The 16794-nt window shown below is 47.2% G+C and overlaps 1 protein-coding gene across 2 annotated transcripts in view; it reads right to left on the minus strand.

Annotated features, from left to right (window-relative positions):
- LTBP1 (latent transforming growth factor beta binding protein 1) overlaps positions 1 to 16473 on the minus strand; it is a 373900-nt gene extending 357427 nt beyond the window's left edge. The window contains exon 1 of one of the 2 annotated variants that reach the window (XM_066595882.1): positions 15854 to 16473. In XM_066595882.1, the coding sequence (XP_066451979.1) occupies positions 15854 to 16227 (374 nt within the window). In that variant the 5' untranslated portion in view covers positions 16228 to 16473. The remainder of the gene's footprint in view (positions 1 to 15853) is intronic. The other variant, XM_066595883.1, reaches the window with a different exon arrangement.
- Positions 16474 to 16794: the final 321 nt, after the last annotated feature.

Consider the following 16794-nt stretch of genomic DNA (forward strand, 5'->3'; position numbering starts at 1 on the left):
TCCAGCAAACCACTGGCCTACCTCTGCTACATTGATGACATCATAATCATCTGGACCTATACCAAAAATGAATTAATAAATTTAGATGAGAGATTCAATGCATTCCACCCCACCATAAACCTCACATTGGGCTACTTGTATAACAAAATCAACTTTTTAGACACCACCTTAAAAATTTCAAACAACTCAATACAGACATCCCTATACCAAAAACCGATTGATCGGCCCACATACATCAGATGTGCCCGGAATACATCGGCCGCTGCATAGGCTCCTTTGGGAACCAATGACAGGGGCCGGAGAAGGGAGGTGGAAGGGATTTAGCAGCATGACTGCTAAACTCCCTCCTCCTCTCTCCTCCTCTCCGACTGTTAGCAATGAGAGGGGGCATGGCAGAGCTAAGCTCTGCCCCTCCCATTGCTGGCTGCAGATAAGGGGTGGGCAGTGGTTGAGTGCTTGGCTCTGCCCCTGCCCCACCCACTCCAATTACAAACAGCCGGAGGAAAGGAAAGAGGAGGTGAGTCGGAGATGGGGAGAAAAGGGGAGCCAACGGCATTGTGGTCTCGGCGTATATGCCCCAGACCCATGCCGTCTGAACATGCGCACAAACATTAGATTTGTGTGCCCGTTCACGTATTTTTACGGCGCCGATGGGCGCACGTAAGAACGCCTACGCTCGTGGGAAAGAGCCATCAGATTGTATTTGCCTATGATTGTGACATTTTATTAGTAGTCAATGGAGAAATCCAGGTAATCCCAACGGGTTCACCTACTTTTGTATGTGCAACTCTATATTGAAAGACATTCACAAAATAATAATTGGCCATGCTTATAAGGCTGAATTCCCACAACCCTATGCGCATTTACACAATGATTTTGTGCATCAGGTGTTACATATTTGCATACGCAATTGTGTTTTTTACTGTACTTTTTCCACGTGCAAATGCACATGTACATAGACCCCAAGCCACAGGCTATTACGATGAAATGGCTATTTAGCCTAATTAGTTTCATAGGTTCTATTTCTCAGTGCAAAATTGAAGGACAATAGAACACGCTGCCTATATTTTTCCGTGGTGGAATTGCGCATGCAAAATACATGCTTGTGAACAAATTAATCAATGGGCTCTATTCACTGCGTATTGCACGTGCAAATTTTTGTGTGCAAAAGCGCTTATGTGAATCTGACTCAACGGCTTCTTCACACAGGCATATGCATGTTTGCGTGCGACACAGCATAACGCATCTACGCTATAAACGAGTCTTTTTTGCACATGTATGGGAGCATTTTACCTTTTTGTGCTCACAGAGCATGTTTTTTTGCACAAGGGAGTCAACAACGCTCCAATTTAAATTACTATTTAGCCTAATGAGTTCCAGTTGTGTTATTTTTTATTGCGAAGTTGCACAGCGTATTGCACATGCATTTGCGCAACCCCCATAGACTAATTAGAGGGACCTTTGGTGCGCAAATGCCAGTCCTGCTCTCCGCTGACACAGACAGGTATACAGCCAGTCAGCTCTCCACTGACACAGACAGGTATACAGCCAGTCCTGTTCTCCGCTGACACAGACAGGTTTACTGCCAGTCCTGCTCTCCGCTGACACAGACAGGTATACAGCCAGTCCTGCTCTCCGCTGACACAGACAGGTATACAGCCAGTCAGCTCTCCACTGACACAGACAGGTATACAGCCAGTCCTGTTCTCCGCTGACACAGACAGGTTTACTGCCAGTCCTGCTCTCCGCTGACACAGACAGGTATACAGCCAGTCCTGTTCTCCGCTGACACAGACAGGTTTACTGCCAGTCCTGCTCTCCGCTGACACAGACAGGTATACAGCCAGTCCTGCTCTCCGCTGACACAGACAGGTATACAGCCAGTCCTGCTCTCCGCTGACACAGACAGGTATACAGCCCGCCCTGCTCTCCGCTGACACAGACAGGTATACAGCCAGTCCTGCTCTCCGCTGACACAGACAGGTATACAGCCAGTCCTGCTCTCCGCTGATACAGACAGGTATACGGCCAGTCCTGCTCTCCGCTGACACAGACAGGTATACAGCCAGTCCTGTTCTCCGCTGACACAGACAGGTTTACTGCCAGTCCTGTTCTCCGCTGACACAGACAGATATATAGCCAGTCCTGCTTTATAATCGGAAATGGCAGCCCTGGGCCTTTCAGAAGTCCGCCAGCTGCCATGATAATCAAATGGCACCTCCCAAACTCTAATTGAGGCATTTAAGGGGTTAAATGCTTTATTTGTAGAGTTTGGTATCCTCTTTTGGCCTTTTACAATGCTAAAAATGAAATTTGACCTTTACACACCCTATCTTTTTGGATCCAACATACCCTGCTGATTAATTTCTCAATATATCTTTTTCACATTTGAAGCTCCATCTGTCTGACACACTGCCCCAAATCCTCTGCATGGATGGAGGTAAAAAGTGTAATTGTACTTTCTAAAAACTATTGACACTTTCGGGTTCTTTCACGTGGGCAGAATTATTCTACCAGGATGCACCACAATATGCAGCGTACGCCTCCCTCACACAGACGTTTTTGTACAGCGTTTAGCGCTCCCTTTTTAGCGCTGCGCTAAATGCCGTACAGCGCTACGATTAATTTTAATGGGGCTGTTCACACAAGTGTCTTCAACGCTGCGCTTTGACAGCGATGCATGTTCTATCTTTGGCAACTTTTAGCCCATGTTTGTTTGTTAGTTGCATGACCTAAAAGAAAAAAGGAATACTCACCAAGCTGGCGCCATCCCCGACACTGTTTTTCGGAGCTCCGGGTAGGCTGCTGGGCACTTGTCAAGCAGACCAAGCATCTATTGCTAGTGATAGGGATTGAAATCCCTGCCTCCCAACGAGAGAATGCTCTGATTGGCAGAGCTGGCACTCCTGAACCAATTAGAGCCCGTGCTTGATGCACCAGCCAATGAATGGCTGTGATTAGTGCATCCAGCACTGGGTGTGATTAGCCAATCAGAGCAATCTCTTGCTATAGGCAGGGTCTTGAAACCCTGTCACTAGCAAAAGATCCTCTGTTGGCGATGACAAATGCCGGGAGCTCCGGATAACAGCGGCAGGGACCAAGACAGCGCCAGCTAGACGAGTATTGGTTTTTTTTAGCATCCTTGGCTGCATTTTCAGGACCTGCTGTATTTTGGGCATATTGTACTTCAAAGTGCCCCATAGAGGTCTGTAGGAGGTGTGCAAACGCACATCTGCACGCTAAATGCTTCACATGACCGTGTTCACCAGCACCTCGTTAGGCTACTTAGCCATTTAAATTAGGGGGCGATTTCCCCGCCCGTGGGAATGAGCCATACCTGCAGAAATACACGCAGTATTTGCGCAGGCACACGTGCAAAATACACTCAATCACTGCGCAAAAAACTATGCAGGAGCAAGCGTATTGCCAAATAGGCTCATCTGAAGAAGCCCTTATGCCTTTATATCCTGCAGTAGAGCGCTGCTTGCCAGGACTCCTCGCTAACAACCTGCAGAGTACAGTCTGTTTCCCAACTGCCTGTCCATGTCCTGTGGGCCTGTTGTATGGATCATAGAGGACGTTGTGTTACACTGCTGCTTAATTCAATAAGCAAGGACTCTGCCCTAAGGAGTTTTTGGGAACCTTTCACTAAGTTCTGCTAACTCCCAGAATTTGTCCTTTTCTCTGACTACCTGGCAGTTTAGTTTTAAGTTTCTGAGTTGGGGGACTTGTGCCCCAATATTTCTGGACTAGAACCTTGCTCTGGTCTGTCTGTTCTCCCCAATTTAAAAAAGACAAAACTGGAGCAAGTTCAGAGAAGAGTTACCAGGATCGTAAGCTGTCTACAAATCATGTCCAATGAGGAACAGTTAGAGGATCTGGGAATGTTTAGCTTGCAAAAGAGAAAGCTGAAAAGAGATTGAATAGCCATCTACAAATATCTGAAGGGCTGTCACAGTGCAGAGGGATCAGCCCTATTCTCATTTGCACAAGGAAAGACTAGAAGCAATGGGATGAAACTAAAAGGGAGGAGACGCAGATTAGATACTAGACAGTGAGGATGATGAATGAATGGAACAGATTGCCACGTGAGGTGGTAAGTTCTTCTTCAATGGAAGTCTTTAGACAGAGGCTGGACAGACATCTGTCTGGGATGATTTTGTGATCCTGCACTGAACAGGGGGTTAGACCTGATGACCATGGGGGTCCCTTGCAACTCTACCATTCTGTGATTCTCTGACAACAGAGTAGATTACCATTGCCTTGTGACTCAATTAACATAATACAGGCAGCTTATCTTTTACCTGTGGCACTAGTGACCCCTGTTGCCATTACATAAAGTGCATCTCTTGAAACAGCAGTCATTTGATTTGCTTTCTGTAATATCGTAACATTTCTACTCATAAACCGAACAGTTCAAGTAAGAGCTCATGCAACATTAGGCTGCTTTCACACATACGGTAATATTCCTAATGCTCAACTTTGTCATAACGGAAATGCCAGATTCAGTGCATAATGGGCACTACCAGCACTTGGCAAACTCCTTGACTATAAGTGGGTCCTCCAGGTTTTCGACATGCCATTTGGAATTTTACTGGATAAAATAATACAGCATGCTGCTCTATTTTATCTTTGATTTTCTACCAGATGTGCACCAGAAGCTCCCAACAGAGCAGATGTAGACAAAGCCTCTATTTTGTATGGAGCCATAACAGGGCTGCATAGAGGTGAATGGGACGATTTCAGACACAGACTTTCTTTGTTGTATTGTGGAGGAATGTGCCACTTTATGCTGCATGTATGAAACATATCCATATATCGTAATATCTCCATAAGGGCCTTTTTAACACACTGCTGGGCCCAATACAAAGGTGTTATGAGTACGCCCCCACCTAGACATGGTGGCCAGGTATCAGAAATAGTCAAGGTCCTCAGCACACATTTCATCCCAATTCAATATATACAGGGTGTCTCAAAAGTGTGGAAATTAATATACCATATAGAATGAAAACAGTTTGGCATACAAGCTGCAGGAAAATGGAGAAACCTGTTAGGCCATGTCACAAAAATGACCATTTTGAATGCTGCCATCTTGAATTCAACTCTAATTTTTCCAATGGGAAGGTAGATGTGTGATATATTAAACTGGCAGAAAATTTCACCAGAAAAAAAATGGTGTGCTTCAGTTTACATAACTTTATCCGTTTGCATGTTAACGCAGTGATTTTTCTTCATTATAGGTAATTTGAATGACAGCATTATCTCAAGCAAAATGTGTTGAGATCATCCTTATGTTGGGTGAATGAAGCACTTTTGTCATTGCCGCAGGTTTCAATCAACGCCACCCAACCAGACCTCCCATTACCCACAATGCAGTTGCCAAACTTCTTTCCAAATTTCAAAAACAGGTTCTCTCACTGCTAGACGAAAATTTGGACAACCAAAAACCATTACAGGAATGCCAGAGCTGAAGCCCAAAGGGCAACAATAAGTAAATGCAGGCATGACAGGGTTAACGGGGAGAAAAGGAATTAACTGGACAGGGAATGATGGGTGGGAAGAATGAGGGTGAAGGGGGAGCCTGTTGGGTGAAAGAGTGAGAAGAAGAAAGGAGGAGCCAAATCAGGAGCTGAAGAGGAAGGAGCAGGAAGAATACTGCAGCAGTGGAGAAGAGTGAAGAAAGAAAAGTGAAAAAAGAAGTTTCAACAGGAAAGAGAAGACATGAGAAGTGGAAGACCCGAGCTTGTGAAGAGGGGAGAAGAGGAGCAGGGACGCCAGGAAAAGTGAAGAGCCCGAAGAGGACTGCAGTTACTGACTGGAAGATGGAGGCCAGGCTGGCAAGGGTCCAGGCAGCGGCAGAAGAGCAAGTCCTGCACTGGTAACAGCAGCTGTCCAGAACAGTGTTGCAGGCGGTTGAGCTTGGGCCAGCATAAGGAGCGGTGTGGGTGAGGAGGCAGCGGAGGGCGCATGCAGCGGCGAGGCTAAGTACCGAGCACGCGCCATCCCGTCAGCGCCACGTGGGAAGCCTGTCCTAGGGCCCTCCGGTGAGGCTCTCATCCTGTAGTATCACCAAGCAGCAGTGAGCAGATCTGAGAGGATTCCCCCCGTCGGCGCAGTGTGGTGTCCGGTACTAGGCCCTGCACTGAGAGGGGGGCGGGACTTAGCGCAGGATCGACACTGGCTAAAAATGATGGTGGGGGGGTTGCTCTCCTGGAATGACATAGGTCAGGGAGCAGCCTTGCCGCGGAACTGGGGATACAAGAGCCGTCAGGAGCCGTGCACCAGGACACAGTGTACCGGAAGTGCGGAGGGAAGGTGGTGGAGGGCATCGATTGGCAGGTACAGCGGTGGTCAGGAGATGTTTTGGCACCAAGAAGGTCCACTGCAGCTGTGGGTACGGCGAAGCGATCGCAACCAGAGAGAGAGGTGGCATCGCAGAGGGATGATGGCACAGAGGAAGGGATGGATCGTCTGGAAGATGGATCGGTGGCTTGTGGGTAGACAGCCCCTACGCAGCCAGGTGAGATACCTGCTATGTTAGGTATGTCTGCTACAAAATAGTCAGTTACCGCCTGTGGGAAGTAGTTTAAAGGGGTTGTCTCGCGAAAGCAAGTGGGGTTAAGCACTTCTGTATGGCCATATTAATGCACTTTGTAATATACATCGTGCATTAAATATGAGCCATACAGAAGTTATTCACTTACCTTCCCTGCGCTGGCGTCCCCGTCTCCATGGCGCCGTCTAACTTCAGCGTCTAATCGCCCGATTAGACGCGCTTGCGCAGAAGGGTCTTCTGCCTTCGGGTCTGTCCAGAGGGAGGCTGGAATCAGGAGGCTGGAATCGGCACCACGTGACGGGGCGGAGCTACGTGATGATGCGTAGAAGGGGCGGGGCCAGAATGCCGCTGCTGCCAGGTAGTTCTTTTTTAGAGTGGGTAGTGAGAGACACCGCAGAAGTTCAGTCGGTTATCCACTACTTGGATGATTTTTTGTGTTTGGGACCTAGGGGGTGCGACATTGCTGCGTACGACATTGTTGGGTATGGTGCAATAAATTGCCTAGTGTATTGGGGGGCCGTTGGCGATAACATTGGGGCACGTCTTCTGCAGAAGATTGTTGTCGGCCTTGGCAGGAATGGGGCCCTTGCATCAATTTATTAGATTGGGAAAGGGCTACAAGGGTAACCTGGCAATGTGGTCCTCATTTCTAAAAAGTACAATGGGAGATCAATAATAATGGAGGAGGTGAGTGAAAATGCTGATTTGGAGTTGTATACAGACGCTGTAGCAAGTGCAGGGTTCGGGGCATACTTTCAGGGTCAATGGTGCGTGGAGGAGTGGCCTGAGGATTGAAAACAGGCAGGCATAGTACGTAACTTGGTGCTGTTGGAACTCTTTCCAATAGTGGTGGCAGTTGCGCTTTGGGACGCTCACTTCCAAAACAGGAAGGTGAGGTTTTTCATTGTGACAACATGGGGGTAGTGAACATGGGGGTAGCGATTTTAGAGCCAGCGCCTTAAGATGTTGGCTCCGGGAGTGGACAAAGAGAGGAAGACTTGTCCGGCTCGGCTCTGGAACGTGTTAGGTGAGCAATGGGACAACTGATCGAGGGGTCGCTGGCTCGGGGTACAAGGGCGACATATGATGTGGTATGGCTGGAGAGGGAGGCCTGGTTTAAAACATTGTGGCATTATCGACTCAAAAGAGTCAGTGTGGGGGCATTGATGAATTGGCTGGCAACAGCTTCGGCGGAAAAGTGGTCAGTAGCACGGGTGAGCTAATTTTATGGCCAGGGTGGCCTTCGGGGGTAAGTTAAGGGGTGTTGGGGACGTTATGAAGCATTTTTTGGTGAAACAGGCATTAAAAGGTTTTAGGAATGGGCAGGTGAGCTTAGACATGCGAAGGCCGGTGTCGTTTGACCTGTTAAAAAAAGTTGGGGAGAGCGCTGGATACCATATGTGGGTATTGATTTGAGAGTGTTGTTTAGGGGGGCCTTCTCATTATTTTTATTAGGAGCGCTGAGGATAGGGGAATTGGTTTCGCCCAGTAAAAAAGGTTAGGGGAGGTTGGAACTTTTTACCTGCCACTCTTTTTGGATACATGCTGATGGGCAGTTTTTATCTAGGTGCTAATTTATGTCGGTTTAAAAAGGGGGCGTTGGTGAGCCTAGGTTTGGACAGTCCATAGTTTGGGGCACATTCATTTTGGGAACAATAGAACAATGCTCACGGTCAGGGTCATTCTAGATCGGCGCTACGGACCCTCATCGTCCAGCCGTGATAACTGAACTGGCATTCCAAATGGCTGTCATTCTGGTGACATAGACTAACAGGTTTCCCTGCAGCTTGCATGCAAAATTGTATCACTGTTTGCCAAACTGTTTTCACTCTATATAGGTGCTTCCACACTTTTGAGACACCCTGTATATGCTATATGTATATATGTATATCTCAGAGGCAACATATCTGTTCACCTTTTTAACACAACAGAGATGTTTAGATACAGCAGCCTAATTAGCTCTAGTATACCTCTAAATAATTCAGTCACCATATAATTGTCTGATTCCAGCTCTACACATTGATACTGCTTACAGTACAGTTACCACCAGTGATCAGAGATGACGTATCCTTTGTTTGGTGACATCCACTTTCCCCTTTCTTCTTTATCTTGGCCCAGACAGTCAAGAAGATTTCTTACAGCCATTGCTCTTCTCTCCACACTCTCCTCATCCTGTTTCTAACCCCTATGCCCCTCTAAGTGCCCCCTATACATTACTAGTGCCAATTATATGTCCCACAAAGTAACAGTGTCCCCACACAGTAATAATTCCTCCATAATGCCCCCACAAATAATAAAGCTCATTTATACCTCACAGTAAGACCTTCTGTCCACGGGCGATATTTCACTACGTTACCCGTGGCGATAATCCGCACGTGGATAATGCAATGACCGCTTTCCATAGGATAACTATGGAAAGTGCAGCCTGATGTACACGAGCAGAAAATCGTTGCGATTTTCCGCTTTTGTATTAAAAAAATAGCGGCATGCCGCGATTCTCTGCGTCGCACCTATCATTAAGATAGGGTAATGGCGGAAAACCGCAGTGACTTAGTGCTCCTGCAGTGGAAATCTGCGGCGGTATATCGCAACTCCTGTGGACAGCTGGCCTAATAGTGCTCTCCTTTAATTGCCTCCATACAATAACCAAACTAAGTACTTAAATATAGCAATTGAACCAGGCTCCATACATAAATATAGTATCTGAACCAAGCTCACAGGATAAATACAGCACCAGACCCAAGCTCAGTATACAGCACTTGAGTACAAATACAGCACTGGAGTACATAAATATGGCACTAGAATTATACAGTACAATTTACACACTGATAGTGATTATGTTGCAGTTATCTTCAATAATCAATGGTAACATCTTCTCTTATTGGTATTGTCAGTTTTCTCTGGGCCAAAACTGCCATGAAATCTTCCAGACACAATTCATCTCAGGATTCTCCTAACCTGCCACTATCCCTGATGCCCCTATCAGTGCCCCCTCTAGCAATAGAGCCACATTATGTGCCCCACAATGTAATAATTCCCTTTCCTGACAGCTAAGCTAATTGGGTACTGGTGCATCTTGTCTCCACCGGAACTATGAGTGGAGATATGGATTGGCTGACCACAGAGACAGGGAACACCTATGTAACGCCCCCCAGTAGGGCTGTGTAGGGTCAGGTTTAGGGTTACGCTTAGGGTTAGTCCAGACTTACAGCTGCAAAATCTGTTGTGCTGGTTGGTTGCTATGGCGAGGATGCAGCAGGAGGACCGGCTGCAGAACCGGCGGAGCGGCGTTTACGATGTGGACGCCACCTTACACCTTGCAGGGGACGTGGAGAAAGAGATCGTACCCGCCTAAGTTGACAGCGGTAGAAGACAGTAACTCGCACAGTGACACAGACAATGTGGCCAGCTGCAGAGCCACAGACGCAAGAAGAAGATATGCTAGCGCTGCTGTGAGCTCCCAGGGAGACTGAAAGCAGGTGACGGACAGCGGTGGAGAAGGAAGGGGAAAAGGCAGAGTGTCGGGGACACTGATAGATGACAGGAGCGGAGCCTGACTGCGCCGGAGATATTGTTGCGCTGATGGGAGGCCGGCAGGGAGAGTCACTACGGGGGATGGGCAGCGTCACAGCATGGAGGCGATAAGTCCCACTGGCAGGGACAGTGAGACTGACATCGCCACTATAAACAACTCCACTAGCAACAGGGATAGGAGCCCAGCGAACATGGCAGAAAGTTTGGTAGAGATCATACCTTGCATCTAGGGGGGAATGTAAGGTAGCCAATTGGCAGCTGTGGGCATTCCATATTACTCCCATATTAATCCACCAGCACAAACCATTGTCTCCACCCATAGTTCTGGTGGAGACCAGATGCAGTAGTACCAGCTAATTGTACCCTCTGTGTGGGATCCCCATATTGAAATTGGGCCCTTCCTGTGCTCCCCCACAGAGTAATTGTGTCCCCTCTGTGCTCCCTACCTTAAGCACCAAGTGATTGAGCCTCCTCAGTGCCAACCCTTCCCCTCTTCCCTTCCTACAAAGTAACTGTGTCCCTATGTGCCCTTGCCCTCACACAAAATAATTGGGCTTCCTCTGTGCTGCCCAAACACACACATCTCTGACACCTGTACTAGTCCATCCATCAGTGCAACTTGCCATGACTAATGCTGCCACAGGACAGCAGCACTGTGTGCAGACCAACATTCCTATTCTTATATCCAGTCTGGCGCTTCCACTCTGAAGCGTTGGAAAGGGTACAAGGGGAGGAATCTTGGTCTACATGCAGTGCTGCTGTCCTGCATCAGTGCTGGTCATGTCAAGTATTAATGGACAGACTGAGACCAGCTGCTCCCTCTCCCACCAGATGGGTCCCTCTACTTAGTGCGCACATGGACCGCTCAGTAGACCTAATAGGTATTAATGTATCTTGACACCACCAGGAAGTCCTGGTGGCATCAAGATTAATAGGGGGTTGACGCCCCCTGTTCCTGATTGGCTGAGGAGCAACCAGGAAACTAGGTCCTGTAAGGCCACTAAAAGTAGCTGGTAAAAGCATGCAGCACTCCGTGGTGCGGGCCGATGCGGATTTCCAGGCAGCGAAGCACAACCGCTGACACTGGCAGGTGTGAGCAGGGGAAGCAGCCAGCAAACACATCACTGTCCCGGCGGCGCTCAGGGCGGCATCTGTCAGCTGGGGAGTCCCAACGGCGGTGAGGGCGGCATGTGTTAGGTCGGTAGTCCCAGTGGCGGTGAGCGCTCAGGCCAGCAGCTGTGAGTGGGGGAGCGGGCGAAACAGACCGGACAGTCCACGCTGCGGCCAACAAGAGGTGAGGGTCACATTTCTTCATAATCTAAGCCTAAGAATTAATTAAACCCTGCACATTATACTGCACACTGTCCTAATTCAACCTTGCTGCCTTGACCCTATCAGAAGCTGGGGGTGTGACATGGGCGTTCCTCCTGTCACACCCCTAGCTAATGGTGGCATCAAGATACACTAATACCGACCTAATATTCCTGGGTGCTGATGGGTCCACAATAGTGTTCAACCGAATTTTGAGCCGGAAGATGCAGTTACAGTTGAAAGCAGCGCCAGCGTCAGGAGTCCTGGTGCAAGTGCACTGTTCGTCCTAAGAATAAAGGGGCCCTGTTCTCCATATATACAGTATGCAACAGAAGGAACCGTACGGTCTCTGTACCCTTCCAGTCTCCGTAGGGTTGTGCCGTGTGCATGAGCCCTAAAAGGAGTACAATTGTCTAATATAGAAGTGGGTAATACATGAGAAATAGCACTCCAGACATCATAGTGAAATACTGTAGGTCTATGGCTCGGCTAGTCATTCTACACCAGGATTACAGGATACTAGAAATGATACCCAGATGTCTCAGACATGCAGACATCTCTTTGTCTAGATGAGGATTTTTTTAAGCCTCTGTTACTAAAAAGATAAATATCTTGCCTTTCAGACCTTCCGCAATGTTTTTTATCACGGTCTCCAGATTAAAGATATTGGAAGGCGAATTCTTATACAGTCATCCAACGCCCTGAAGAATTTACAGTCTAACCAAAGTGAAGATTCAGTAGATATGCTAAAATATTGCCTGTCCTTACTTGCAATGACTGTGGTTCAGATGGATGTTCTAAGACAGTCCTGCACAACTTGGCAGTAGGTAGGGGTCAAAATTAAAATCGGCAAACCTCTTTGGGCCACAGGTAGGTTTTCAGCAGCTCACTTTATAAGTAAGTCTCTAAAAACCAATTCTATAGTTTAATGATTAAACTATTTTGCAAACCTCCGGATGCACTGTGGCTAGTGAATAGATATGAGTATGGACCTCAGTTGGTTCATGTTGCTATTTAGACACAGAACGTGTATATAAGTTTTTTTTTAAACTATTATTCTGCACATAGCTGCACTATATATACTTAGGAACCTAAGAAAAAGCCCAAACAGAATCACTTCAAACTTTTTACCCTATGATGCACTTACTGCAGCATAAAACACGGCTCCAAAAACTGTAGGACGGGGTCTGCCAAGATTCTGCCACTCCCGAGCCTATAGGACCTTCCCTGACTTGAGTGACAGTCATGTGACTAGTCGCGTGTGGTGCAGCATGGCTGGTCACATGACTGTCATTCACTGAAGCTCCTTTACCCTGCACAGTCACGCCATGCTAGCCACTACTGCTGCTAGCCGCTAGCAGTAAAGTGTAGACTTGCATGACATGACTGTGCCATGGACTGTGACATGACTATGATGTCAAGAGGCTAGTGGCTAGCCATTTGACATCATATTCATGTCACACAGTCCATAGGCCACCAGGAATCCTGTGCTAAGCCACGTGTGGCACACAGGCCGTATGTTGTGCAGGTATGTTCTAAGATATCTACATCAAGCCAAAGCTGAGAAGAATTAAGCCAATCCAGTATACTTAGAGGACTTATTAAGATAGGCCTTTCTTAATATGTACCCCATTGCAATAAGATGCACCAACTGTATTAAAGCCGGGTTGCCCTCCCTCGATTGTGTGCAGCTCGTGTTTTGCACCACAACTGATGCATTTTACTGCAACTTATAACTCGTCCACTATACATTTCCATGTTATAGGACATAAAGGAACATTAAAGTTGTTTTACTACTACTGCTGTTTTCTTACTGCTGTGTGAATTTTAGTCATAGTACTGAGTTGGCGCAGACGGCATTAGGCCGCTATAAAGGGAAAGTCAAATTGCTTGTTTATTCTCATACTGGGACTTATTTCAATTCTGTCTTCAAAAATAAACTTTGTATATAGTTTTGGTATTCCGGGGTCTGCATCGTGTTCCTGTAAACTCAGTCATGCCTACCACCTGCGACACGGTGACGTGTCACACATCAAATCTCAGAAAATGTGTGACTTGTCTGAGACTTGCTGACCCGCCACATTTTCAGAGCTCTAATTTGGCTGTTAAAAAAAAACATCAAATTGCAGACAAATCACAGTCACATGCAACTTACAATGGAAAAGACTTGCGACCAGCAACTAAAATTCAACCATAGTGGATTTTTAGCGAATGCAGCTCTGCAGTCGCATTAAGTAGCAATGTGACAACAGTGACAATCATTGGATCTGACGTCACAGTCCAATACTGCGATTTTTGTGCCACATGGCACATGCAGCCATGAAGCGTCCTAGCCTTACTCTGAACACAATTCAGTAGACTGTACAGTATATAGCTATGGCTAATGAGCTGATCATTTGGCTAAAGGGGTTTTCCAGGCCATCCCCAGTGTTGAAGGTGGAAGTGCAGGAAGTGTAATAGCCGTTTCAACTCCCATTGACAGCAGGCCGGGCGATCAGTTCATCATCAGGGATCTTGAGCGTCAGGTCCCCAGCGATCGATGGCCTATCCTGTGGATTTATGTACATGACCATATCAGCCTTCAAGCTGTACACAGCCTATATTAGGGCACAAACAGACATCTATGGAGCCATACCAGACATATGTATGCCACCAATTTTATGCAGAAGTATATGGAGGTTTTTCTCTTATATTCTGTATAAGCCATTGATGGTGAACTAAGGAGCTACTGCTCCCCTACGGTCATTGCTTTCGAGGAAACCTAACCGCATAATACAGAACCACGTGGAGAACCATAAAGCGGCACACAGAGTGATAATAAGCAATTGTAGGACTCTGTGTGCTTGCTACAATGTCTTGCATGCAGCTCTGCTATATGAATGAGGCAGACTATACATAAACTAAGCCGTTGCAGATTTTTGGTGCTGTTTCTGTACTGAAAATCCACGATAAAGTACAGAAAAATGTGTATAATAGGATATACAAAATACATATAGTGGAAATAATTAGCGCAGATTTCAGCTGCCTTCTTCATTATAAACTGTGCAATCTGCTACAAGCCCTCTGTAAATGTGGTGGGTTAGGAACAACTTTGTATGCCAATATAATACGATAAGTAAACTTTAGAGCTCCAGCAATCACTGGTATTGATCACATAAACAATTAGTTCTTCAACAACAAATCGCAACATAATCAGATTTACACCAAACAATTATCTTTAGGGATACTTAGGATTTGTCTAAATGTACCTTCTAATCAACATATATGTAGTTATACAAAGGATACTGTAATGGGTGATCTCTTTTTAGATTGAAATATACTGTACATGAATCACATAGAAAGTCGCTAATAGAAACGAAAAAAAAGTTTTATCCCTCACTTTTCTACCGTGATGACCCCACTTACAGTCCATACAATGGCCTATCCTATCATTTAGTTTACAAAGCAGAATCTCCATTCATAAGTCACCCAGTTAGTAAGAGTGGGACCTGCACAGCACCTGCCCCTGTAGAGCTGCCTGTACTCTCCACTACTGGAATCCTGTATCTCTGTGCTATAACCAAAAGTCTAAGCATGTCTCCAGTGCTTACTTCCTATCCAGTGAGAGAAGAATGTCAAATCCTCTGCCCCACCAGCATTGTGTCTCATGCTTTGCCCCACAAAAGTAGTCTTGTTGCATGCTCTGCCCCATAGAGAGTAGTCATGCCCTCTGCTGTGCCCCACAAAGGCCCCACAGAGAGTAATTGTGTCTCACTCTCTGCCCCACACAGAGTAGTGATATCTTTCTCTCTCTGAGTGCCCCATAGACGTAATCATGTCTGATGCTTTGCCCCAGAGAAGTAGCTGTATCTCAAACTCTGCTCCAGAGAAGTAGTCATGCCTCATGCTCTGCCCCACAGAAACCATTTATGCCTCCTGTTGTGCCCGACAAAGGCCCCACACAAAGTAGTCCTGTCTCACTCTCTGCCCCACAAAGAGTAGTCCTATCTCTCTCTGTGCCCCAGAGATGTATTTGTGTCTCACAGTTTGCCCCAGAGAAGTAGTTGTACCTCCCGCTGTACCCCACAGGGTAATCAGGCCTCCCAATATGACCCACAGAGAGTAATCCTGTCTCAGTCTGTCCCACAGAGGTAGTCATGTCTCTCGCTTTGCCCCACAGAAATAGTTGTGTTTCACGCTCTGCCCCACAGAAGTAGTTATCTGACTCTCTGCCCCAGAGAAGTAGTCATCATGTCTCACGCTCTGTCCCACAGACGTCACATCTCACACTTTGCACCAGAAAAGTAGTCTTGTCTCACTCTCTGCTTCACAGAAGTAGTCATGTCACACACTTTGGTCCGCAGAAGTCGTCGTGTCTCATACTCTGCCCAATAAAGTATTAGTCTTACACCCTCAACCACATAGGTTAGTAGCTGTCACTGCCTATAAATAGTAGTAGTAGTAGTGTCTCACCCCTGCATGTGCAGCCGGTGTTGTAGTCCGGGACTCCTCGGGGCATCCTGCTGTATACTGCTCCGGGAGAACGAGTACTGACGGCTCTGTGTGCTGACAGCCGGGGCCGCCGCTTTCCCACTTGTGAGTGGCTGCTGTCTCTGCACCAGAGTTGGGTTGGAGCCGACTCTACTCATCCTGCGACTCCGCTCCTGCGTGCTGCTACTGACTACAACGCTGCTCCTACTCATGGGCACAGGTTGCTGGTGGTAAATGCCCGGGGGTCCTGGGTGCACCACATATGTGATCCTCCTCACTTGCTCTATATTGGCCAGCACAGTAAATGCTGAGAGCAGAGTGCAGAGCACAACTCCCCACCTGTTGTAGTAAGCCATCTATGCGGATGAGTTTTTGCACAGTACTACAGATATAGCTGAGCTGCAGCCCCTCAGCCGGCTGCAGTGTGTATTATGTCCTTCTTGCTTTCTTCTCGCCTTCTCTCTGTGACCCTCCTCCTCCTCCTTCGCTGCTGCTGCTCTGGAGCCAAGGAAAGAAACTCCTCTTGTCCCAGGAAAACTTCAGCAGGAGCAGCGCAGTTGTGTGGAGCTAATGGGAATGACTGGAAGTAGAGGGAGAGAAGGGAAGGGATAAAGGAGGCTATCTGCTGCAGGACTGGGGAGCAGAGGGAGAGGAGGAGGAGGAGGAGGAGTGAAGGGGGCAGATCAGAGGCTTCTACAAGAAGCTACTAGTGCAGGGAGCCCAGCTCATACTCAGTGTAGTGTCCGCTCAGTGCCTGGCCCACATCTGAAGTCATCCCTAGGTGTCTAAAAGGAAACCACGACCTCTATTCATGCCTCCACCGCCGACTGCTCAGCACAATTCCCTGCTGGTAACTATGATGCTTATTCTCTCCGCTCTGCATTTATATACACTCTGCTTATGGATTCCTCCTTTTCTTTTGC

The sequence above is a fragment of the Eleutherodactylus coqui genome, chromosome 3, assembly GCF_035609145.1.
Source record: "Eleutherodactylus coqui strain aEleCoq1 chromosome 3, aEleCoq1.hap1, whole genome shotgun sequence".
NCBI lineage: Eukaryota > Metazoa > Chordata > Amphibia > Anura > Eleutherodactylidae > Eleutherodactylus > Eleutherodactylus coqui.